Genomic DNA, 27,240 nt, shown 5'->3' with positions numbered 1-27,240 from the left:
ATTCCAAGCCCAAGTTTCTGAAGTTAAATGGTCTTCATTTCATTACTTACTTTCCTACATGGTGATTCTGTTGTTGATTAGCCTTCTTGTTGTGATGAAACCATGACCAACTTGCTTAACTTCTTTGTTGTATTAGAGTTATTCTGCCTGTCAAAATAATAAAAGATATGCATTTATGATTTTGAAATATTAATAGTGAAAAATTGTAAAGAAATAAAATGCATAAATATATTTTTAATTCAAGTTTATATTTTTCACTCCTTTGGATGTGGGCTAGCAAAAGATTTTTGAAATGTATTACATTAAAGGAATACACATTTTGAAAAAGAATATCATGAAAATTTGTATTTTTCAGTACCTGATGCATCAAATGTAGGTCTTATATAAATCTTGGAAGATGCAGCTTACAAGGAGCTTATATCAATAATTGATACTCAGTGTATTTTTCTCTTCTTTCGAAAATTATGTATATAACAGATTCTTGCTATTAATTGTGCTTTTATTTCTTGAATTCTAGAACCACCGCTTGAATTACCATCTTTCTATATGACTCCATCTCACCGTCAGGTTGTCTTTGAGGGAGATAGTCTACCCTTCCAATGTATGGCTTCGTATATTGATCAAGACATGCAAGTCTTGTGGTATCAGGATGGAAAGATAGTGGAAACTGATGAGTCCCAGGGTATTTTTGTTGAAAAAAACATGATTCATAAGTGCTCACTGATTGCAAGGTGAATCCATAAAGAGAAAATGTATTTCCCACTCACTTTCTGCTCTGATTTATTGACTATCTCCATAACTAGTAAGGCCCTCTCCTAGCCTTGCTGAGTGAACATACAGAGACAGAAACTTCCCAAGCAGGGAAGTAGTCTGTAACTTCACACATCTCTTAAACTACCTGGGTTTGGTCACTGTTGCTAACTATCAAGTTTGAGGAGGGAGGTCTAGAGATTTGATTAGTCTAACCCACCTGCTTAAAACAGGGGTTAGCTAGAGCAGATTGCCCAGGACTGCTGCTGTTGGGTTTTAATTATCTCCAAGGATTACCCAATGCAGTTAATGTAAAATATGTTTGTGATAGGTTACATTTGTTCTCTTGGAACATTAAAATTATGAAAACAAGGCATTTAAGTGGGCTACTCATGGATTCTTTCCTCTTCCTTTTGAGGACACCACAGTTAGTAATATTGAAGTTCTCCAGCAGAGATCTGGAAGTATAATTTATTCTGCCTGCAGCAGATTTTTGACTCATTCAGCATCTACAGAGTGGTTATATATCTTGTAATTGTATTAGTAAATAGGGCTTCTGACTTTATCACAAATTATGCATTTGGGAAGTTATTTTAGTTTGGCCTTTCTGGAACAACTATAAAAATTTCTATTGAAGAGCAATGATAACAGTTGGGGAATTTAGACTTCTCATCTCTTCTTTCTGAAGTCAAAGAATATTTTCCCATGACTGTTCTTTTTCTTTCCTACCTTGGCAAAATTGAGAGCTAGAAGAATAGTAAATATTTCTCTGTTAATTACAGTTAATTACAGTACATTGATTCATAGATAGCTCTGGTTTTGTAAGATCACTCATAGTTGTACGTAATTGGTTGTTTCTTCCATTGTCTTTCTGTACTTTATTCATCTTTTGGTAAAAGCTTATATCGATTTTATTGCAAGACTGTTGGGTTTTATTGGTTTTATTTGTTTGTTTTATCTTTCCAGTGCACTGACAATCTCAAACATTCAGGCTGGCTCCACAGGAAACTGGGGTTGCCATGTACAAACCAGGCGTGGGAATAACACAAGGACAGTAGACATTGTGGTGCTAGAAAGTTCTGCGCAGTACTGCCCTCCAGAGAGGGTTGTGAACAATAAAGGGGATTTCAGGTTGGTAACCTCAATTTTTTTTTTCAGAGAAAAGAAAAGTCCATTTAAATTTATTTTTAACAAAGGTATTATGCTTTAAAGGCACCTATGTGGATGTTCATTTGTAAATGGCATGTAATAGATTTTTAACTGTTCTGAATTAGTATGCATTGAAAGAAGTGCACACAAATATACCATGAAATGATAAACTTTGAGCCTGTTAACTCACATCTTTGGAAGAGATGGAAAGTAAGCTATGATATATGAAATATATAAATGAAATTATTGGAATAGAGTAAAACTTTGTAGGTGATCTATAAGTTAGAGTTGGACTGCATACTGACGGGAGGGTTTCCACCAGGTTATCATTCTGTTTTTAAAACCCTCCTGCTCCCATATGACAAAAACACTACATAAGAAACATGTAATATAGGTTGTTTGTTGCCCCCCCCCCCCCCTCCCCCGCCATGAGTATTAGAGTAAATAATATGAATGGTGCTTCCTTTTAATGATTGTTGGAACTATAGTGGTAGCTCTGATGTTCCATTGTATTGGATATTGTAGAGTATTTTATCTTTTGTTCTTACCTCTTCACCTGTTTTCCCTTTTCTGATCTTTCTGCTGCTGGTCACTCTAACAACACGTTACTCCTGGAGGTGCCAGCTGTAACAGATAGCTTCTGTATAGATTCTCTATATGTAAGGTAATTCCCTTTATAACTACTCTGTGTTGTACCTCCCTGCAGTAACTCCTACTGAGAATTAGTATATGTCATAGCATATGTTTTCACTACGGTTTGTAGGGCTTCTTAATGTTGTAATAACTGCTTTTACCCACTCATTTATTTTCACTTTTCTTATGCTGCTTGGCTATGTTGATCTGCTTGATCTTTTGTTTACATTTATAAACTTTTCTTCCTTTCCCTGTGTACATTAGAGTTCTTCAAAGTCATCTTCTTTCTATACAGCTAATCTAAGACCATAAATCTTTTATTTTAAGAAATGAAAAGTAAGTTAAAGCATGTTGCTGGGACATATTTTTTGGGAGAGAAGACAAACTTTCAAGTGCAGAAGGCCTTCTCCAGTTGTAGCAAAAATTCAGGTAAACTCCTGGCTGAGAGCATTTGTTCTGAGTTCATCTTCGTGTTCATCAGTTGGACAATTTGAGAAGAAGAGTAGCTGGTGTCTGAGTATGAGGAACTATTAGCGAGGGAAGTAGTGTTAAGATCACTTGCTGCACAGAGACAATTTGGAACTACTGAAGAGCTTCACTTTCACATTGTGAGGAATTATTTATATAAGAAACTTTGTGCATATCCTCTTTTTACACTGTGGTGGTTTCAACTGTAGAGATGAGCATTACATTAGAAAATGAGAACTTCCTGCTTAAGATAAAAGGTGAAGAAAGTCAAACAGATGCATGCTGTATTCATCAAAGAACACATCTATTTAAATCACTTATGCATTTTTTTTAATGATACAAGTGTGAATCGTTCTTCTTTGATTTGCCATTAGAGGTGAAAACAGATGGTAAAGGCTTATTTCAAAGTGTTTTCCATTAAATTAACCTGTGCTGTTCAGTGACTGTTCAGTGTAATAGGATTTACCCCCTCTGGAATTCAGTAGAAAGAAATAAGATTTCAGGAAATGTTCAGCTTATCAAAAAGTTCACTATGTCTGGTTTTACTATAACAGACTTCCATTTGTAGTTTAGGTAGAGTAATAATAAAGAGTAATTTTTCACCTTTGAGACCATATGGAAATAAGGCTTTGACTAGTGAGAAAATGGTTCTGAGCAGATGGCTGTAAATGATCCTAGGTGAATTTGATTTTATAGTTTTTTAGTTGGAACTGGTTAGTCATTTTAGCTTGGAAGCTGTTTCAAAACTGGCATCTAGATTTTTATCCCTTCAGAGATGGGATAGAAAAGTGTAGCAGACGAGGATGTTTGTCTTCAGTGTCTTTGGCTCAGTAATAGTAGTTTAGCATGAGTCTATAAAAATTAGGCAAAAACTGTCTTCATCACGGAATCTTTTTTTTAAAATTTGGATATTATTTTAAGTCTTACTCAGATAATATCCCTGAATATGTTGCAATCCATGATTAAATTTAAAATACAGTTTGCATGTTAAAATGTAACCTAGTGCTTCTGCTTCAGTAAAGCCTTCAACTGTTGTGTTTAGAATAATTTTATGCTGGTAGTTGATATATTTAAGAAAGAATTCTAAGAATTATCCTTTTGAAAACTGTTACTCACTGGGTGTAATTAATCTTAAAACTGTAATTGTCATGCTGAATTTAGAGAATTACTAAGATGTAATAAGAAAAAAAAATTAGACTACCTGTAAGCTAATGAAATTATGATATAAAAACTCATTGTAACTGAAAGTTATTGTTGGTTTAAATAAATGAATGCTTTCAAAACAGAATTAATATGCATGAAGAGAAGGATTCTTTTATAATCTCATGGTCTGGCTTTTTTTTCTGAAATGAAATTACAGTACTTAAATGTAAATGAACCATCTCTTCCCCTACAGCTGTCTACTCTCATGTATATGTGATAAATTTTGAGCACCTAATTATAAACAGTGATGAAATAAGAGTGTTAATACAGTCCAAATTTGCATTTCTGCTAGCAGTTGGGTAAACTGTGAAAGATATTCAAGCTTAGGCTCATAAGAAATTTAAGAATGCAGCCAAACTTACGTAGCCTTTGTTTGCATGATGACGATTTCATGTCATTAGTCACCTGTTGAGCCCTGCTGGAGGGATGTCCTCTCTGGCTTCATGGAAAGTGGAGAGTGCCTCATCAGCTCATCTCATGCAGGTATTGGGAGGAAACAGTTCATGGTTGAGAATGGTCCAGGTTAACATTCGCTTAGTGAAAATAGGGAATAAGGGAAGTGTAGTTACAGCTGGAATCAGTTCCCCTATCTCATTCACCACTGGGCTGTAAAGAAACTTGTACCCACACAAGGAGTATTGTGAATGGGAGAGGAAAGATGATAAGGGACACTGTTCCCCATGAAGCTCTTATCTTAGTGACACTGCACATTTGTGGTGGTTTTGTGTATGTGAAATTATGGCAGAAAGCTGAGAGTTTTAAATTGCCCACCTTTTATGTCTGGTTTAGTGGAAAGCTTTCAAAATAATTAGATGAATAATATATTAGTTTTATTAGTAAAATGTTTCTGTAGATACCTAAATTTGTTGTAAAGGTAGCACAGACTATATGACTGACTGGCATTGCTAGTATTCTTTTGAGAAGATCATGGTAAAAGATGATAAAATGCTATGGAGGGAGATGAATGAAAAGTAAATGCAGTAGAAATAAAGGGACAGTAACAAAAGGGAAAGAGATGCATAAAAAATAGAGGAAGTGGAGAGAAGAACTGGGAGAGAAGGCAAATAATCTTGTGGTAATCCAATAACCTTTGAAGTAGTGTTAGACACTGAAACTGTCACTTTTTTCCATTTGATGGCTACAGAAGTTCCTGAAGATCTATACATAGCTTAGAAATTATATTTATTTAAAAACATAGTAATTAAAGCTCTCCTGAAAAGCTTGTTTTTCATTTAAGTCTTATTGCTTCACTCTGGCTTCTCTTTTTCTATTTCTTTAGCACTAGGTGTGAATAGTGAGGAAAAGAATGGCACATGCCATTTGTCAGTGAAAATATTTGTCTTGGAGGTTGTGTCATACAACATCTGTCAGGACCGCAGAGTTTAAATTATCCTAAGGCCTTGTGGCACTCAGTCTGTAAGGTGATACATTCAGTCAAAACTGAGCTGACCACGCTTTAAAATGCTTTGGAAAAATACAACTTTTGGAAAACTGTCTATAAAGACAGAGACAGATATCCCTTTCAAAGTGGCATCTTTGATGTGGAAACTTAATACTAAAATTTCAGTGTTGATAAAATTGTTTTGGAAATGATGTTTTGGCACTCCAGTGTCAGTGTTTCTGGAAACCTGACTGTCTGCATTCTGGAAGCTGAGGTTTGGGTGTATTATGCAAGGTATTTGTGGGCCTGCATGTCTTCTGCCAGCTGTGCCAGCTGATTTATTAGTTGTCCTCATCTGCCTGTTTTATTTTTGGCTTCATTCTCTGAAGGCTCATTATGTATCCATAAGAAGTAGGAGCATAGAAGTAGCTCATCTTTGTACTTGTTTTTCCCCAGTCTGTGTTGATCGGACTTTGTTTTAATTTGTCCGCGCAGAAATTTCAGAGACTTAGGTAAGTTTACATGTATTGTATCCCCTTATCCCTTCCTCCCTTCCCAGCAGATCCATAACTTGCTCTGTCCATGATCAGAGTTGGCCAGATATGATCCAAAGTGATGTTTTTGTTAGCTTGCTAGGGTGCATGTAATGTTGCACTAAGGTCACTACTGGGATTGCAGCAATTCACGAAGGCTGTTGTGATTTTTCTAAGGAATATTTTTGTCCTTTCTGCTGGCATTTCTCCTATACAGGAGAAAAGATGGTAAATAATTTACATTACCATTGCAGAATCTGCACCTGTTCTTTGAATTAATTTACAGTCTCTAAAATACCTGTATATAATTTTTGGCTTTTAAAAACTGTGCTAATTCTTTTTTAATTTTTTCTTCTTTCTTTTAACCACCTCCATTGCCACCAATTCTGGTGGTTCAGAATATTACCCTTCTGATAAAGGTTGAATGGTGACACTTCTATTAATTTCTTGAAGTGGCTGCTGAGGCTCTGAATATAAGTGTATGCATATTTTCTAGGCTGGATGAATCTCTGATACCCAAATAATCTTCTGTGTCTTCTAGTATTCAGATACTATGGCGATGGTCATAATAATAAGTCTCCATTTCTTAACTAAATGATGTCACTACAATATGGAGAACTGATTTGTAATGCCAAAGCTGTTATAAAAGGTAGTAAAATTTAAGCCTTTGTTTTCTATTTTGGTTGGTTGTAATTATTGTCTAGTCTTTTCCGTTGGATTCCTTACTGACTTTGATTTCTCTTATGGTTGTTGCCATGACCTGTGCATTTTAAGGATGCCACCAGCAGCTATCTTCGAGTTGCTTGTTGCCCAAACCTAAGTAATCTTTGCCAAAATGGCTTGAAGTAAGAGTTTTTTTCTTCAATTACTGAACATGCCGAAATTGTTCTGTTGGAGCTGATTAGGAATAAACAGGAATTTGAGATAGAGAAGATTTTCAGTATACCCCAAAAGGTTAATCTCTTGCATCATTTAATATAATTGAAAAGTGTAGCCTTTTGCCTTGGGTCCATCCCTGGAGTTATTCTCTTCTTTGAGAAAGAACTGTGATAAATCCCAGTGTCTTCAGTAAGAGACGTTACTTAACTGATGAATAAGGAAGGAAAATAGACCTGACTTGTTCAATTTCTCTGCTTTGGCAATATTACTTAAATTTTAATTTCCTGAGATGGAGCATTCTTCAAGGTGTTTATTCCACCCTCCTGCAAAACACAGAATTCTTTTTTTTTTTTTTTTCAAATATAGATATGTTCTTAGCATCTCTTAATTTAGATGATAGTAGTGACTGAATGGCTATTTACTGAAATGCAGTCTAGATATAAAAGCAAACTTTAAATCACAGTGTAATCTAACAGAATTTTTTGTTTGACCGTTTCAATTTTTGGAGACAACTGCTTTGTGCAAGGCCTTTTGAAATACTTAAAACTGAGAAAAAGTATGTTAGCTCTTAAGGCTGTTCAAGGAGCTTGACTGAATTATGGTACAGAAAGCCTGGGATGATCAAATGAAGCACGCTCTTGCTCTCAGTTTTAGTTAAACCTTATATGTTGGGTTGTTGGATTTGAGATACTTAGTATTCTGCGATCTAGGTATGTATGCTTTTTGCTTTTAAACTTTAAATATTTGTGTTCTGAATGATAAAATACTGCTTATGCATATCTTAACAGGGGAGAGGGCTGGAAGCAGAGGCAGGCAGACTGGCTGGCATTCCTTGTCCCTGTCCTTCTCTCTTCTCAGCATTGCAGCTTAATTCAGGCGTGGTTCCCTTCTTATATTTCCTTTGAATCAGTTCTGATCTCATGAATGATCAGTGCACTAAAGGTGTATTGCAGTTTTATTTTCTGTATTTATTTATTCTTTATTTCATTTTTAGCTGTGTATATGTTTATACAGATAAAATATGCAGTAAAATTACAGAGGAGGAAGTTGAGAGAATGTTAGAAGTTTTCTTAAAAAGTGCTTAGTTCTACATACCTTGAGCGAAGGGAATTCTTTTCTGGTTTCTTAACATTAAGAACGGTTTCTTTTCCCATTAATTTCTGTTTGGTATTAAGTGTGGTTACAAAATCAGTCAAAGTGGTTGTACTACTGCTACTGTTTCTTAATTACTGTAAATGTAGTCTTCTGTTCATATCTCTAGTTTAGTATTGATATGAATGCAGTCATTTGAAGGTTTACATTGATGCATGTGAACAGGACAAGTAGAAAGCTTGCAGGGCTTTCTACTATGTAGTTAACTTTTTATAGTGTTAATACGCATTTTTCATGAAGTAGGCAAGATTTTTTTATAAAATTATGAAATATTTTTAGTAATTTTATAAGCACCTTTTTCTCTCACCTGCAACCTCATGAAAGTATTCAAAAAAAGCATGCTAGCATTAGAACTTGTTTTGTTAATAGTACACAAATATGAACAGCTTGAAAATACTGAAGGCGAGCCAAGGTGGGCCTTTAAATAGTTTAGAGATGCTTAGTTTTGAGTGTCTCTTTATTTCATGTTGTAGTGCTTAATCCTTTTATTTACTTGTCATGTAAATTTGTCTAAATTTTTTTTTTCTTTTGACTCCCCAGGTGGCCTAGAACATTGGCAGGCATCACAGCATACCTGCTGTGTACGCGTTATTCTGCTGGCAGTGGGATATATCCTGGCAACTCACAAGATGAGAGAAGAGCCTGGCGCAGATGTGACAGGGGAGGGTACTGGGCAGAAGAGGACTACTCCAGGTGCCAATATGCAAATGATGTGACTCGGGTTCTTTATATGTTCAATCAGGTAATTTGTGCATTTCTATAAAATCAAATTCTTTAATGAAAATAAAACCTCAAAAGTCTTTTTCTGCATCTTTTAAGCTGGTAATACTGGTGGTAGAGATGAATTATGATGAACACATGCCTCTGAGTACAGGACTAGATCTTGTAGGTTTATGTTAAGAGTTTGGTTTAATATCTATTTTGAGTGCCCCCAGACTGGAAGTGCAAGGAAAATTTTATTCTTTGGTGTACTTGTGTAAAGCATATGAGAATGGTACTTGTCATGATTGTTTTTGTCAGCTGGATGCCCTATCCTGCCCACATGCTGTAAAGAAACAAGACAGGCTGAAGTTGTAATGGAGAACAGTTATTTTCATTATAATAGTAGATAATAGTCAAACTCTGCCCTGCCTCTATTGCTGTAAACCTCTTAATAGACTCGGTGTGGCTGATGAGAGTTAACTAGTGAAAGTAGTGAGTATTAACTAGGCTTCTCTAATCTGGTAGTACTCACCAGGATACAAGAGAGTATTCTAGATTTTAAATGTAGGTATGAAACAAAATTTTTCAGCTCCAGTTTCCTTTTGAGGCCTATCTCCAGTTAATGCACACTTTCACAAACACTGTTCTGCAGTGATGCACCCATGCAGTGATGTACCCAACCTTGTATGTATAGGCGCTGTATTGTAAAATAGTCCATAAAGCTTTGAACCTCTGGTTTAAGTTTGATGTTTTCCAGTGCGTACTGTCAGATTCCTAGCATCAATGCAACAAGTGAAACTATGGAAATATGGGCATGTTTTTGGTGTGGTGGTTTTTTTGTTTGTTTTGTTGTTAATAATACAGCTATACCACTTGAGTTTATGATCTTGGTAGCACCGCCCATGTTTAACATGGGCCATGGTGCTTGTCTGACTTCAGGGTAGGATTACTGCGTGTTGTGTGTGTTCGGAGTGTTTCAGTGTGTGAGCTCACATTTATTTAGAGAAAACTTCACACTGTGTATCAGAAGCACCACAGCCCCTAATTGTGACAATCAGGATCTAAACTGATATTTGCCCTTTGGATGTTTCCAATTTATACATACAATGAAGGCTTGACATCCAGTGGCTTGGGCTAAATCTAGTTTGAGGCAAAAGCATTGAACTGCATGTTGTGTAGATGGGTTGTTGCTGACTTGCTCTCTCTGTGTTCAGTTACTAATGCAGACATAGCTTTTTGTCTTCCTGCTCTGGTTCCCCGAGGACCAGTGAGCACTGGTGTAAGAAAGATGGAAAGGGTGGGAGGGAGAGAAAGGGAAAGGACTGCCTGTTCTGGCCCAAGATAAACTTAGGGTTTGACATAACTATTTGTGCTCTACTGCTTTACATTCTGAGCACTAGAGGTGCATGCCATGGCTTAGTCACAAGAAACATGTTTGAGGGCTGAAATGGGTAGTGGTGGTGCTTAATGACTGGTTAGCAGGTGGGCGATGATGCTGGGGATCCCTTTGTGGGACACAGCAAGGTTGACAGTTTGTTTATGGAGAGCTTTGATGCTGCTGGTTTGCTTTTTCCTCACCTAGGAATTCACATTTTCCAGCAAGGCCTGTAACAGCTTAATGCTACTACTCCTGCCTAGGTACTGTAGCCCAACTTTAGAGTTTCAACTGCTCAAGATTACTTCAGCCTGTTATAACTGCTTTTGGTTAGCCAACATTTATCAGGTTGGGGAAGAATGTTGCCAACTTTGTGTTAGGAAGCTTAAAATGTGAGGGTGTCTTGGTTTAACTTCAGCCGACAACTAAGCACCACACAGCTGCTCGCTCACTCCCCCCCCCCCCCCGCCCCCCCCGCAGGATGGGGGGAAGAGAATTGGAAGGGTAAAAGTGAGAAAACTCATGGGTTGAGATAAGAACAGTTTAATAATTGAAATAAAATAATAATAATAGTAATAAATTTTAATGAAAAGGAAAATAAGAGAGAAATAAACCCCAAGAAAGACAAATGATGCAAATGAAAACAATTGCTCACCAACAACTGACCGATGCCCAGCCAGTCCCCGAGCAGCAACCCCCCCCACCAACCTTCCCGCTAGTTTTACTGCTGAGCACGATGTCATATGGTGTGGAGTAGCCCTTTGGTCATTTGGGGTCAGCTGTCCCAGCTGTGTCTCCTCCTAACTTGTGCACCCCCAGCCTCCTCGCTGGTGGGGTGGTGTGAGAAGCTGAAAAGGCCTTGACTCTGTGTAAGCCCTGCTCAGCAGTAACTAAAACATCCCTGTGTTACCAACACTGTTTCCAGCACAAATCCAAACCATAGCCCCATACTAGCTACCGTGAAGGAAATTAACTCTACCCCAGCCAAAACCAGCACAGAGGGTCAGATTGGTATCTTCAGAAAAGGAGAAGTAGAAGTATTATTTCCATGTGTGAAGTAGATAATAGGAAGTTACCTGCTTAAAAATACATGCACACAGGTATGCTACACTGAAATAGGTTTCAAATTTTTTTTTTAAAGGGAGAAGTGGCATATTTTGGTTTTAGTTGTTTTTACTCATTAGAGCCTTCCTCTTTTTACGTGTAGTAGGTCTGTAATTTTTAGCAGTATTCTGCACAGAAATGTATTGTCTCTTTGAGACTAATATTAAGTGTAATAATATTATAATAATCTTTAGAGCCTTTGAACACAAAGGTAGTTGAGCCGTTTTGCACATTAGAACTGTGCCAAGCAACTGAAATCAAGTAGAGGTCTTAAGTTTTTAAAATGGAGTGAAAGCTTTGTAACATTTATACGAGAACATTTTATATTTCACTGTTCTTGTTTGTGTATCATACAGGTATAGTTTTAGGTGAAAAGAAATTAATGTTTAAAGAAAAAGTTCAAAGACATTTTACAGAATATCTGAATATGAAAGTTGACTTTGTTCACTGTGTTATGACTTTGAACTTTGTTTACACTTTTAAATGCATGACTTCTAGTGTTTTGGGGAAAAAAAAAAATCTTCCATTAATTGCATTCAAATCTATGTACAAGTGCTAAGACCAGCAGGGACAAATATATAGTTGAGCTTATGTGGCACATTGCAAATTCAGTAGGGTAGATTAGATCTCTGCACACCAAAAAACAGAGACATGGGACATCGCTAGTTTGGATTATCATGGATAAACAGCATCTGAACATGAGCTGATAACATTTGCACAGCTTTTCACTGTACTACGTGAGATTTCCCATTTTTGGGAAAGGTCCCTGCTAGCTCAGGCTTGTTGATGTTGCATACTATTTAGTGAAGAATTTTCGAGCATGGTGCTTGTTTCAGGAATGAGGTCATGAGCTTTGTCATAGAGAGAATCTGTCCTGGGGGGATTTTTTGTGTGTGTTCCATTCCAAATGCTTTCTGTAATTACAGAATCAAGAGTGAATGCTACAGCAGTGGTGTGTTTGAATTCCTTTTGCCTTCTCTTGCTACAAAATGCCATGTTTTAGGAGCTTTGTGTTGTCATGTCTAGGCTCTGGTGAAAAGGAAAATAAGTATTTGACAGTACTGTCTTTTTTTGTTCCTTTTCTTGGTGTAACACCTTTCTCCCTTCTAGGACAACAGGACAAAACCCAGTTTCTGGCTACAGGTACAAATGCTGGTTCTCTGGCTTGTAGGAAATGTTTTTGCTATAGGATAAGGTGGTAGTTCCTGGCTACCTAAAACACTGTGATCCCTGTGTGAATTGCTATCCTCTTTGGGAAAATGCTTATTTATTAATTGCTGAAGTGTTGCCTCTATCTTTTACTTAATTTTCACTTCTTCCAAATGCTTATGTTTGTTCTCTGTGTAGATGCCGCTCAACCTTACTAATGCAGTGGCAACAGCAAGACAGCTCTTGGCTTACACTGTTGAAGCAGCAAATTTTTCTGATAAAATGGATGTTATTTTTGTGGCTGAAATGATAGAGAAATTTGGAAGATTTGCTGAAAAATATAAAGAGGTAACTGGATAATTTGCCATCACTTTAAAGATAATCAAAGTGTTTGTCCTTAAGTATTCTGAGCAGTGAAACCTTCTCAACGTTAGATGCAGGCACTGAGTTAGTGGATTATCAGATTATATTCCATGTTTTTGCTTGTTTAGTAGGTCCCTGAAGTTGCTGACCCATGGTCACAGACTTTGCATTCGCGCTGAGATGATCCAGCATTCACTGGACCTGTAATGTGAGTAACACCTCTGGTCAGCACTGGAGCAGGGAGATAGGTACAGTAAGTCTGTTTTTATTTAATATGGAGTGGGTCACACAGGTTTTCATTGGTTTTTATCTAAAAATTCAAATAATGAAAGCCTCAGAGATCCTCTCAATAGTGAATAAAACAAGACTTATCTTCTCCCCTCCCACCATGGTAGGCTGTCTTTATTCAGTGTTGAGCTGTATCTCTAAGGTTTTCAGTATTCCTATATCTTGCAGGATATAAGATAAGACATTAAAATAAAATCTTAGAGAACGCTCATTGTTGGGGAGAAATATGTGAGTGGTTGAATAGTCCCACCAGTGGGTAGGAACTCTCTGTTTCACTGCTGAACAGAGGTTATATTGATCTCACTGTACAGTGCATGTTGGGAAGTTGGAGACCACAACACCTCAATTTTAAACTTGCGCAAAAAAAAAAAAGCCAAATTTCCCTGTGCACCCTCAGCAAACCATAAATGCTGGTTGTAAATTCATTGCAGAACTCCTTGGAGAATTTTCAGGCTAAATATGCTTTTTGCAATCATAGCTTGGATTTTTTTTGTGTATTTTGGAATTATACAAGCAGTTCATTAAATGGCTGGTTTTGTATCCAGTCTAAAGTAGAAATATGTTTTAAATTGCTGCATGATTTGTTAACATTATAAGGATATTCTTTTCTCAGCTGTGATTTATTGTCTGTAGAGTGACACCATCCGGCATTACTTTGCCATGTTTGAAGGTAGTAGAGGATATGAAAATATATGTTAAATTCATAGGTAGCCTTGGTCTTAGGTGATGTATTTTTTATGTTAATTGGTTTGATTTAAAGTCAACCTTTGATTTGCTGATATATTAGAGGAATGTGAGTGCAATTTCATTTAATAATTTTTAGTAGCTATTAATAAGAGTTATTTCTTATTAGGGTATTACTCTACAAACTTTTTCTTGACACTGTATTCACTTATAGCATTGTATTGTCAGTTCTTCAGTTTTTGTTACAGTGGCTATTCTGAAAGATAAATACTGTAAATTATAAAGAGCTTCATTTAATAGCTTTTTCATGTCAGAAGAAGAAACAAACTGAAGACAATGTTCAGAAAGTTCTTAGCAGATTGCCTTAAGTTAGAATGCAGTTAGAAAAACTTGTGCATACCTTGATAAGCAGGGGAAAGACTAATGTGTAATATTTTCTGAAAGTCTGAAACAAATTGAGTCCTGTGACTTCAAGTTCTTAATACTGATAATTTATTGTAAAACCACCATTTGTTGATGTGCAAAACATGTTACCAGTTTTCAAGGAGTAATAACTCATAATAAGCATCTTCAATTAATTTCACTTTGATTTGTTCTTGAGAATTTAATGAAAAGGGCTACAGCCTGCAAATGCTGCTTGAGGCTCTCTGTTAGCTGTTAACTGATTGTAGCTTCTGTCCCTAAAAGAGACTGTTCTTAAAAAAGTAAATATTTTTATATTCCCCTTCTTGCCTTTATTTTTAAAGATTTAAAAAATAGAAGAACAAGCTACTGTGTTCTCTCCTTATTAGTAATATTCTGAAAAGAAATTGGGAAGCCTGGATGGTAAAGGAGATGTCTTTCTCACCCCACCCTGTCTCTCTTTATGCAGAAAATTCCAGTCCCTAAGTTTAGGCACTGTGAATTGCATTTTAGTCAATTCAACTAGAAAATACATGCACCTTCACTTTTGGTCCAGTATTTGTCACTGTTTCTTAAATGTGAAACCCGGTGTAGGTCAATGTTGTTAATGTTGTGCTCATTAATTGTTGCAGTGTCGTGGCCTAAATAAATGAATTCCCTCTGTAGTTTGTATTTGTCCGTCATACAGAAGACAGTGTGAGGGAGTGTGAGCATAAACTTAGAACAATGTAATTAGTGGTTTGAAAGCAGCGCTGGTACCTATGGGTACTTGCTGTCTCTCTCATGTATAACCTGTGACGTAAAACAGTTCATGCAAAATTGGAGGCAAGTAAGGAAGGACTCAAAGAAAAGGCAGACATAGCAAAAGGAAGAGAAGCAGAATTGCGTGCTAATTTTTGCCTGTATTACTCTTTTATTATTATCTTCCCCCATACATGCAAGCTGTATTACTGTTGATTTGCAGCTTATTTATTTTAGGTTTCAAGTTGATTATAAATAGTCCTTTTAAATAATTAGTACAGTAGAATGTGGGTATTACACTCTTTGCTTTTAATGAAATATCTGTATTTCTCATGGTTTTGTTTAAGTATAATGTAAACAGACAAATTACATTGCCATAACATTTTTCTTGGATGGAAGTAAATGTATGAGTCAAAGTATTTCAGTATCTCAACTTGACGAGTGGTGATTGAAATAGGAACAACCCATTTCCTTTTGCTTTTTGTGCTGACAAGTCACTTCGTATTGTCTGATAATGATCCTACTTGATGAACGCTTTCAAAGATATAAAATAGTCTTATTCCTCTTCCCTGTTAGCTTGGTGACGTGATGGTGGACATAGCAAGTAACATTATGTTAGCTGATGAACGTGTTCTGTGGATGGCACAAAGGGAAGCCAAGGCTTGCACTAGAATTGTACAGTGTCTACAGAAAATTGCTATGTATCGGCTTGCAAATGGAGCTCAAGTTTACTCTACTGTAAGTATAAATTTATTTATTTAGAAGACATTTTGCTGGCTCTTCAGTTTCAATAGCTTTTTATTTTTCTTAATAGATGTTGGCATTATCTGAAATGCCTACTATTTCTGTAGGGAGAAGAGAGATACTCTGAACAGATTTATCCTTGCCAGATAAAAAGAAACAGTTTTCTGGATGTTTTTTTCCTTTATGGCAGATAATCCCTTTAAGATTATTTATTATTTTTCCTGTGGTGTGTAAAATTATTTAATGTTTGATTTTTGTCGTCACAGTATTCTCCAAATATTGCTCTTGAGGCTTATGTAATAAAGGCTGCTGGTTTCACTGGGATGACATGCACCGTATTTCAGAAAGTGGCTACATCAGACCGTACAGGACTCAGTGATTATGGGAGAAGAGATCCAGATGGAAATCTAGATAAACAATTAAGCTTTAAGTGCAATGTTTCAAATACACTGTCAAGCCTGGCTTTAAAGGTCAGATACTCATTGTTTCACTACTGACTTCGTAATAGTGTCTTAAATATGAATCATTTGGAAAGCAAGCTTATATTATTAATTTTTAATGTTAAAGTAGCATTTTTACATAATCCAGAATGACTGTGACAAGAGATAATTAAAGTGACAAAGGATAATAAAGTTTGATTATAGAATAATTTTTTAATGGCTGCAATTTTTAATGAGTAGGTGTGGTTTTCTTTATTAAAACATCTTAACTTGAAAGATGCTTTCAGACCTTTTTATAAGTATAGAAATTGAAATGCTCCCTAGTTCATAATAATACTTGGCTTTATTTTCTGTATTTTCATCTTCATTACATATTAAATCAGTCTATTACATATTACCAGTCTCCTTAAATATCTGAAATACTCTGCTCAGAGTGATACTGTAATTAAACATGAAGTAGAAAATGGACCCGAAAGGTTTATATTTGTGTGTGTGCATACACACACACATGTATATATGTGGGTACGTATAGAATGGAAACACTTCCTCATGTTCTGTAAAAGTATTTTTTCAGTTATATTCCCCAACATACCAGATTGCTTTTATCACTTAACGAGCTTGAACGTCACTGCTGGGTTTATATTTGCAATTATATTTATGTAATTCTATGAAATTACATGCATGCTTCCCTACCCAAGTATAATTTATATACAAGTTATCAAAACCTGTTTGTATACAGTGTTTCATTTTGAATGGTACTAATGCACAATTACAGCATTTCTCTTTGCTTGTCTTGGTTGCTGCTTCTAGTTGCCAATAGTCTAATCTGGAAAACTCTTGTAATACTTTTACTAATAGCAACTTCAACTTTGTTCTCTGTAACAAGTAAGGTAACTACAGAATCTTAACTTTTTTTTTTCCTCTTAAAAAAAGCATTAAGACTTTATTAACCTGATTCAACTATTTTATCACGGATTACTTGGAAACAATGTCAAATAGGCTTGTCACAATACATAGTCTGCTAAATGCATTCATCTCTGACACTGTTCAGTTGGAGGAGTTGCTAATTTAATCTCTATAAAGAATTTCATTTTCTCTTTAAAACTTTAAAAATCTGTTAATTTCTAGAACACAATTGTAGAGGCTTCTATCCAGTTGCCGGCTTCCCTTTTCACCCAAAAGCAAAAAAGAGAAATCAGACCAGCAGATGAATCTGTCTACAAGCTTCAGCTTATTGCATTTCGCAATGGAAAGCTTTTTCCAGCAACAGGAAATTCAACAAATCTGGCTGATGATGGGAAACGTCGTACAGTTGTAACACCAGTTATTCTTACTAAGATAGGTTTGTTTTTTATTATTACTTTATGATCTTTAAAAATAAGAAACATTTTTGACTCCTTTGTTTCGACGAGTGTATATCTAATAAAAGGTTTTTAGCATCTAATGTGTTACATGTTGAGAAATTTATGTGCAAATATATTTCTTTTGTAACAGATGGTTTAAACCTAGCCAGTCACCACGTTCCTATAAATGTGACACTGCGGCGCATTGCGCATGGAGCAGATGCTATTGCAGCTCAGTGGGACTTTGATCTACTGAACGGACAAGGGGGATGGAAATCTGATGGTTGTCGCATTCTTCTGTCCGATGAAAATATTACTACCATTCAGTGCTACTCCCTCAGCAACTATGCAGTTTTAATGGTATGACACTTATAATTACATGTCTCTTTCTGGAACGTAAAAATATTCAAAATGCAAGTCTGTGGGGTTTTTTTCTTGCGTTAAAGAAAATGAGCATTTCCACATTCCGTTTCACATAAACTAGACATAAGAAGTAAATCTTCAGTTTTTGCTTGTGTTGGTATAAATGTTGATGTAAGATGAGGTTTAAGTGGAAATCTGTCAAAGTGGAATAAATTGCTGAATATACTAGACACAAAAGAATTTTCATATGAAAAGTATTATAGGAAGCCATTTTAATGAGCTACTTAATCAAATGGGCTTTTATGAATTTTAGTCTAATGATGACAGTTTAAAATAAAGAAAGCTAAGAGTCAAAAAACCCTTATCTTCTCTGTGTTAGATTAAATTTGTTAGCTTTGTCTGACAGGAGTATTTTCCCAGGTATTTTTTTTTGCTGTGATCCTTAACCAGAGGATAGCTATTTCACTGCAAATTAACAGTTCATTCACTAGTATGTAGGTATGTTACCAGAAGACAATGATTGAAAAAGGAAAAAAAATCAAAACACTTAGTTACTATCCAAAATATTTTTGAAATATTGCTTAAAAAATAGTATCTGAACTCTAGTCTTAGCATATTGGTGTCAGTAAAATGGTTAACCAGTTCTAAAATGCAGTGATGGTTGAAGAGGAAGGGAGCAAGACACCTTATTTTAGTGCTCTTCAGTTATGAGGTAGGATTTCTTCTTTGTCTGTTCCCAGAGCTCTTCATTTCAGAATTTGGCCTGGGAAGCTTCCCTTTTTAGAGAAGGTGACTGCTACCCTGCTTATCAATCATCACCACAGATGCTAAATGGTAGCATGTGATACATAAAAATGGTAGGTTAGTAGGAAGCTGAATGAAATACTAAGAGGTTTAGGAAATACTGTTAAGTGTAAGTTTGGTATGGGTTTTGTTGTAGTTAATACACTCTGTGTGGAATTAAATATATATCTGTATGTAATCGTACATGGAAGAAAGAGGATTCCATTATGATGATCAGTGCATAAGAAGTTGCTATTTTTGTTTTGCAACTCAAATTTTGAAAAATCTTTCTCTTAAGAGAATTAAATAGTAAAATACCAAAAAACTAAACATAAATTAAGATTTACATGTTAAGCTTTTAAAAAGAGCTCAAAGAGAGCAACTTTTCACTTTACCTCTGAAGGTACTGTTTTAAATTACTTAAAACTTATAATCCTATAGTTCCCTCTGATATTTTTAAAATATATAATCCTTTCCTAAAATGTAACAGCATTCTTTAAAATGGAATTAAACTTCATTTGTATGTGTAGCATGCATGTAAAGAGAGATTATGCTTTAAATTGGTCACATTTCTGCCATCTGGAGGAAGAAAAATGAAGAGCGTATTCAATCTGCTGCTGTAAATTACTTATTTCTAAATTAATACATGGTAAGATTATACGAATATCTTATCGTGAGTTATATAGAGAAGTGTTGACAATCAGAAATCAAAAAAGTTAGATGAAGGGGCATCTTTCTTCCTTTTCTGCCAGTGACTCTCATTCTATGTTTGCTCAAAACTGGTATTCCTTAAGTATTTAGCTACTTCCCAAAATGTTAGGCTCTAGGGACTGGAGATGAGGAGGTAGGTGGAGGAGGACAGAGAGTAACACTCATCTGTTAGATGTTCCTTGTACACAATTAATACACTGCAAAAGATCTGGGTGTCTAAGTAGCTGCTGAAAAAGGTTTCAGTAATGCCTATCCATATATTAACTAAAAGAGCCATAATAGCCTATTTCATTTGCAGTGTTGTGAAAGTCTGTTCTGGTCCCAGGCTCATAGGTCGGGGTTCGGTTTTAGAAGTTTGGCTTTTAATTCAGCAGTTGTCGTTAACATCAAATACATGAACAGTGGTGGCAGGAGGGACCTGAATGCAATATTCCATCATCCTGGCTGGATGGCGAATGACTTAACCAGAGTTATTTCACACTTTTGTAGTCTACTTTTCTACACACATATGTACTAAAGTAGAAAGCAGGTTGTAATGTACTGACCTGTCTTTATACGTTTCAGAACATAATGTAAAGTCCTGTCTGATAAGGAAACCCATAACTGAGTGCCTAGTTTTCTATCTAGTGATTTAGGAAGATAGTGTTATAAAAATTTATATTTATTTGCAAATAATTTTAACCACTGTTTAATAGTAGAAGAGAGAACCAGGAGGCTTAGCTGAAATCTCGTTATTATAGGCCTATAGCAGAGGGGAAAAAAAACAGCAGTGGTAATTGAGAAGAAACAGAGTTCTGCTAGTTGGCTATTAACACCCCAATGTTCTTCTTAATGTCATCTCTACTGTTGTTTTACTGTTATTCTTTTTTTATTAAATTATTATTATTATTTAGGGTTAGTTTAGCTCAGAAATAACTTTATTAGCTCCTCTCACTCCTTTTAGTAGGTCTGATTAAAAATGTCAGTGCAATGAGGAAGAAATCCATTGACTTAGTGTGTATTGGGTCAAGGCCTTTGCTAGCTAGGCTAGGCATACTGAGTTTTCTGAGATGTCTTAGAAGATTATTGTAAATCTTGTGAATTTGTAGCTCTTGTTCTCTGAGTTCACACCAATACACACATGACATCTTGTTACCTGTCACCAATCTAGAAGCAGCAACAGGAATTCTCCTAGTTTCTGTTCTCCGATACTAACTGGCTATGTGTGACAATACATTCGCTCATGCTTGTAACAGCAATGAGTTCCTAGGGATCTCCAGCTGGCTATCAACCAGGCCATGGGTAGTGTTGAAATCAGATTACACTGCCTGCCTGAGGCATAATATCTTACTATCTTTCTCAAAGTGTTTTCTCCAGGAGCCAAAGAAAACCAAATACATAAAAATCAAACTGACAGTCTGATTGAATTAGATTGAAATGAGGTTGGTGAGTTAGTTAGGAATAACAAATTTATATTCTGATGAAAGAACAATTGAAGGAGTGGTGAAGAGACTGCTGACTAATTTAATTGTAAGCCTCAATTCAAAAACCCTTCTCCTGTCCATGAAATTGGATTACCCAGCTTAACCTTAAAAACAGATTGTATGTCACTGTGATTTTTCTCAAAAAAACCTGAAGCTTCCTCCTAATGTTCTACTGTTCTTTGTGAATGCCAAATTTGTTCTCCTTTCCCCCAGCACACTTTTGAACTTTGCCAGCTCTAGAGGTTTAAGAGTGACTCCCACTCATAATTATAGGTGAGAGAAATTTCTGTATCCTGTCTGTTCTGAAAAATTCTTTTCAATAGATTTTTCCAGTAATCTTAGTTAAGCAAATTTGTTTTATTTAGTGCTGGAAGGGACTGAAGTTTTTTTCTTCTTTTTTTTCACTGTTCATTACCATTATGGAAATTGAACCCTAGTAAATTGTAACTGCATCCAAACAGAATGATTTCTTCTTGCTATTCTTGTTAGTAAATGAAAATGTCACTCCTCAGATGTTATTTGAAATACTGCCATGCTTTAACAGTCCAATGTTCCGTTTCATGCTTACTCCTTGAGTAATATTTTGATGGGTGGGTTCAGAAAACTTGAATGATGCTGAAGAGCTGTTGAATTCTATTTGAGTTATCAACTATCTATTCCAGTCAAGCAGTAATCATAGAATAAGTCTGGTAGGAACATCTGGGTTTCATTTGGTCCAATTACCTGCTCGAAGTTTGATCAGCTTCAAAGTGAGATCATACTGGTCCAGGTCATACTCAGTCAAGCTTTGAGTATCTCCAAGGACAGAGATTACACAGTCTCTCTGGGCAGTATGTGACCACTTTCATCAGAATTTTACATATTGCTGATAATGTCCATTGCCTCTCATCATTTCATGGTTCATCTCCAAGAAGAGTTTGACTCAGTCTTCTTTATACCATCCCAGTATGTAGCTCAATATAATAATGAGATTTCTCCCATCTTCCTTTTCTTCTTAAAGATGAACAAAACCATCTTTTTCAGCCTCAGACATTGTGTGCTTCAGCCTGCTAGTCATCCCAGTGATCTGTTAGACTTGCTCCATCCAGTATGTCAATGCCTTTCTTGTACTGGGGAGCCTTAAATTGAAGACAGCTCTGCAGAGGTGGTCTCACAGTGCTTAACAGAAGGGAATAATTGATTCACCCACTTGCTGTGGTTTTGCTAGGTACAGTGAAGTGTGGCCTTAGGCAGCAGGATACACTGCTGACTTGTCATCAGCTTTTGCCTACCAGTACCCTCAAGCGGTTCTTTGGTTGCTTTCTGTTCAGTCTAATGCCCAGCCTGTATTGTTGCATGCATGGGGTTATTCCATCCCAGATGCAGATCTTTTCACATTTTCCTTTGCTAAATTTCATGATGTTTTATCAGCCCATTTCTCTGGCTCACCAACATGCCTCTGAATATCCTCCAATCTATTGATCAGTCTCCCCAGAAAACTTGCTGAGGGCACTTTCTGTAATGTTCTTTTGGTTCTTGGCAGAAGATAATAATCATAACTGAAACACACAGTTCTACATGCCATACATATGAGTATTTTAAGAAGAAGAAAATGGTGTGTGTCTGCAAGCTGCTAACTTCTCTGTATATTCAAGCATATATGAAGTTTAAGTGTTCTCTAAGATGTGTGACTGCATTTATAAAGGTCAGCCAGAATAGCAGGTAATTGTGGAAGAAAGCCAGGAATATTAAATAATAAATAATTGGAGGGTTGGGGGGAGGGGGGTTAATCTAAAAGGTTCCAGCTAATTCTTCATTTTGTGTTTCCTCTGCCATTCCCCCTGCCCTCACAAAATGAATAGATAAGGTGAACTAATGTTAGTTTTGTTTTTGTTGTCAGGACTTGACAGGAGCTGAATTATATACGCAGCCAGCTGATCTTTTGCATCCAGTAATTTATGCCACTGCCATGGTTTTGCTAATGTGCCTGTTGATGATCATAGTCAGTTACATATACCATCACAGGTATGAATCAAAATCACTAGACTAAAAAAATTAGTTTCATAGTGTTTAGGACTACTCTATCTTTTTGCTGTGAACATGATACAGTAATCTGCATTTGGGGTTTTTTTCTATAAAATTTGTTGATGCAAACTAACAGTTAAGCAAGGAGCTATTTCATCTGTTCTTGAGTATGACAATTTAGCTCTCGTAACCATGTATCTCTTTAATTCTTCACTTTTGCTTCATGATGAAAGAAGAGACCACTCAAGAATGATGGTAGAATTTAACAAACTGTTCAGCCTCTTACATTTCTGTTGATGTGAAAGCTTGAAGCCTAAAATTTTTGAATCAGGCCCCAAATAGTTGTATAAAGCTGGTTAATAGGAGGGTGTTTTAATTTCTTGTGATGAAGACCAGAGATTATATTTGATTACAAAGTATGTGGTAGTCAAACAATCATTAACAGTAATTATATCTCATTTATCACAAGTGTATCTTGCTAGTTTCTGAAAGACAATAATGCAGCTGTGTTTTATGTTGTCTAATTTTTTTCTTTTAACAGTGTGATCAGGATCAGTGTAAAAAGCTGGCATATGCTAGTTAACCTGAGCTTTCATATTTTCCTGACATGTGTGATGTTTATTGGAGGCATAACTCAGACCAGGAATGCCAGCATTTGCCAAGCAGTAAGTAAACATGCAAACACTTGAAAAAATTAGTTACCAGTTTCATATTCCTATATATATGTACGTCCCCCCTTGCCTCCTACAGAACAGTAGTACTGTACAGGCATTTTCATCAGAATGTAAAATTTAGACAAAAAAATTGATTTTTATTTTTTTTACCTTAAAGACTTCTCTTGTATTTTCATCCAGCCATGAAAGTAAAACTAGATTGTTACTTGAAAATTGGAAAAGTATTTCAGAAGTGCAACAGAATATTTTGTTGCCGAAAATGCTATCACAAAAAATAAGTTTTACCTGTTAGTTTTATTTTTGAGACTTACCTTTCATGAAATTGTTTTATAGGCCTGTATATGGCCTTTACAGACCATGTGAAAACTGATTTCCACAGGTATTAAAATATTTATTTCCATTTGCTCAGTATAACGTAAAGGGAGGGGGAGAGAAGTGTTTCAAGTCAAAGACCCATGCTTTCTCTAAGCGAACATCACTAGCTTTATTGATACTCCTCTTTTATAATGATTGGTTCTTCTAAGATTTGGTCATCTCTCATTCAGTTGCAGTGTTTCAGTATAATAACAGTTGCTGCTTTGGAATTATATCAGTGAAGTTTTTTTAATGTTTTCTTTCTTCCATCCAGTGATTCATAAAAGTTTCTAATCCCTCACTATAATATTCCATAATGCTTTTTTTAAAAATTTACAGTAGTTATTAGGTTGACAGTTCAAAGTGTTGCAATAAAATACATTCCTGTTTTCTCCTACAAATATAAAGAGAATGCTAGTCTGTGTGCATGCATATGCCTGTGAGATGAAGAGATAGTTTGACAAACTGTAATATTTTTTTCTTGCCTTCTTGGAGACAGTAATCCTTCAAGAGAAATTCTGTGATATGGATGGGTTGTTTAAGAGTTGTGCTTTTACTGGTGATTGAAACTTGCAAAAAAACCGCCTCCAGTCATCTTAACAGAAACTGAAGTGTCACCTCTTCCATGCACATGTGCCGTCATTTGAGGGACATATGAAACCTACTTCTTGCAGTCACTTCATCTTGGTGTTGGCTTATAAGTAGGGAAATATGGGACAACCAGATTGTGCCTTTCCTCGGCAAAACTTCAGGGACTTGGGAATTCCTGGAACTTCTTTTAAGAAAACAATGTTCAGTTTATAAAATACTGCAGATGCAAAGGATCGGACAAACAACCATTTTCTTAACAGTAGTGCCCAGTCAGTCTGTGAGGATGACTTTGCATTAATGTTTGGCCTGGTTAAATATTTTTTTTTTTTACATTATGCTAAAATCGCTGATGAGTTTGTTAGCTGTCTATATCTTGCTGCCTGCTACGTAGTTACCATAATATCATTAGCTTGCTCTTCCCTTACTTGTTTCAATTTGAATAATATCTGTAACACAAGACATTTTAAAGTTAAGTGTTTCATAAAATACGGAGTTTCCTAAAGTGTATGATTGATATGTAATATTAAAAATGTTGGCCAGCAAAGTTCTTCCCACGTTATTAAGTTTTGCTTCCACTAGAGGCAGCTGCAGCTACGTAGCCTTTCCAGACTCAACTGATACGAAGATGGGTTTGCATAACATATTTTACTATGACTGTTCTAAATGCCAAGTCATTGTGGTTTTCAAAAAAGTAAAACAAGAGGGTTTTTTTCTTCTCGTGAACTGAGCTTTTGAAAATTCAGGCTTTATGCAAGTTGCGTGTTAAATGGTTAGTTTTTTAACTTGGTGAAAAGGAAATGTTTCGGGGTTCACTTTTATTTGTATTTTTTTAAGGTTGGGATAATTCTCCATTATTCCACTCTTGCGACAGTACTGTGGCTGGGAGTGACGTCTCGTAATATTTACAAGCAAGTAACCAAAAAAGCAAAAAGATGTCAAGATCCTGATGAGCCACCTCCTCCACCCAGACCAATGCTGAGGTGAGCTTGTTGTTTGCGTCTGCAACTCACTATTTCCCAAGTCACTATGCTCATACTCTGACCAGAAAATGTAACAGGTCACTAATAGTTTTTTTGCAAGTGCCTTTCATAGAAGATTTTCTTTCCAGGTCTGTAAAGTCCCTTCCAGATTTTTCTGTTCCTCAGCATTATGTAAAGGAGGATGAGGTAAAGGACGATTGATCTTAGCATATTAATGTTCCAATGCTGTGTTCCTGATTTGTACATTAAGAAATTGGTAGTGTTCAGCATCACCACTGGGGCTTTGATTAGGACTTTAGATAGCAACACTTTCCATTAAATTATCATAGAAGAAAGAATGTGGATAACTGTTATCACACAATTAACAAACACTGCAATTTAAGTAAATAAAGTTTAATATGTCTTCCAAATATTGCTTACAAATAGTTTGAAAAATAGGTATCAGTCATTATCAAATGAAAATAGTGTTCTTTGTGAAGCATTACTTTTAGAATTTTTATTTCTGAAATCACTGAAATGGGACAAACTATCTGTGAAATGCACCCTATGTTAAATATTTTTAATAGAAAACATTAACATACTTTGTTCACGTAGCTTACTGAGCCTCTGGATATTAACTAAAAGCTGCTAAGCTGACGTTCTCCACAAGGTGGCAGAAGTTGATTAACTTTGATTAGTTAAAGGCAAATACTTAGAAAGCTTGATTTTAAAGTACAGAGACTGCAGAAAATCAGAAATGCTTTCCTGAATATAATAAACTAAAATTTGAAGTACTATATACAAGCATATAGAAATATTGAATTGATAAGTTAGAAGGGGGAAGGTTAATATTTATACCACTTAAGTGCTGTCTTTGCTTTCCTTAACTTTTATTATTTTTCTTTTAAGAAAAAGTAAATCTGTTGTATTCACTGTAGGATATCATGCGCATCACCAACTGTGTGCCTTCCAGAAGGGTGCTGAGTAGCCTTTTTAACATCTGTGGTGATGGTTTTTTGTTTGGGTTTTTTTTCTTTTTTTTTTTTTTTAAATCCCTTATTATTTGTCATGGAGTTCTTGCTTTGGAAAAATGTTGCAGTAAAATTACCAGCCTCACAAGCTCAGCTCTGCATAGATTTAAACATCTATGTACCATTTCGGATATGGACACCTCAACTGTTACAATGGCAGTAACTCTGGAGACGAGTATCAGAACAGAGCAAACATGCTTTGTATTTTTCAGATTTTCTCAATGTCCAACTTCTTGCAGATGAGGGATTTCCTCAGTCAGATAGATGTGTGATGTTTTTGTATGGAACAGCCATAGAAGGATTTTTTTTTTCATTCAGTTGTGTTTTAAACTTATGTTCAAAACAAAACTACCCATAGTGGCATAAGGCAAAGAGTTTTGTGCAAGAGTTTCTTGCTTGTTTGCAACCGGTCACCTACTGTTATCAGGCCCCCTGTTTCTTGAATTTAAAGAGGCAAACCAACTGATTCTCTGTTTCCCTCCACGCTGTTTATATTTCTCTTCCGTATGCCTTTTCAGAATTACAAAGGGTCTTTTGGAACAGAAAAAAAAAAACAAACCCTGATAAAAATGTGTACCTACATACATTTCTCCTTATTTTCCATATGTAAATTATTCTGCTTTGTGTTCTTTGGGTTTGAAGAAGTCCACCTTGCAGATGATAGGTAGACATGATGCTTATGCTGATCTTCAGTTCCTGTAGGTATTTTCTGAGGGTGGACTTCATACCTGTTAAGCTTCCTTCCCCTCTAGCATAGATAAGCTTTATTCTTTATTTTGGGAAATTCATTGCATGTAAGACAGTTTTGCTGGTGATGATGATAT

The 27,240-nt window shown here is 35.9% G+C and overlaps 1 protein-coding gene across 2 annotated transcripts in view; it reads left to right on the top strand.

The window, feature by feature from the left end:
- ADGRA3 (adhesion G protein-coupled receptor A3) overlaps window positions 1–27,240 on the top strand; it is a 57,918-nt gene that overhangs the window by 26,706 nt on the left and 3,972 nt on the right. For both annotated transcript variants that reach the window (XM_072862272.1, XM_072862273.1), the window contains 11 exons: window positions 518–731; window positions 1,717–1,881; window positions 8,689–8,890; window positions 12,677–12,826; window positions 15,533–15,694; window positions 15,967–16,170; window positions 17,269–17,482; window positions 17,635–17,843; window positions 22,683–22,807; window positions 23,349–23,472; window positions 25,261–25,406. In XM_072862272.1, coding sequence (XP_072718373.1) covers window positions 518–731; window positions 1,717–1,881; window positions 8,689–8,890; window positions 12,677–12,826; window positions 15,533–15,694; window positions 15,967–16,170; window positions 17,269–17,482; window positions 17,635–17,843; window positions 22,683–22,807; window positions 23,349–23,472; window positions 25,261–25,406 — 1,915 coding nt within the window. The remainder of the gene's footprint in view (window positions 1–517; window positions 732–1,716; window positions 1,882–8,688; window positions 8,891–12,676; window positions 12,827–15,532; window positions 15,695–15,966; window positions 16,171–17,268; window positions 17,483–17,634; window positions 17,844–22,682; window positions 22,808–23,348; window positions 23,473–25,260; window positions 25,407–27,240) is intronic.

Source organism: Ciconia boyciana, chromosome 5, assembly GCF_034638445.1.
Source record: "Ciconia boyciana chromosome 5, ASM3463844v1, whole genome shotgun sequence".
Taxonomy (NCBI): Eukaryota; Metazoa; Chordata; class Aves; order Ciconiiformes; family Ciconiidae; genus Ciconia; species Ciconia boyciana.
The sequence above is the reverse complement of the archived record's forward strand: the minus strand, read 5'-3'. Positions and strand labels throughout refer to the sequence as shown.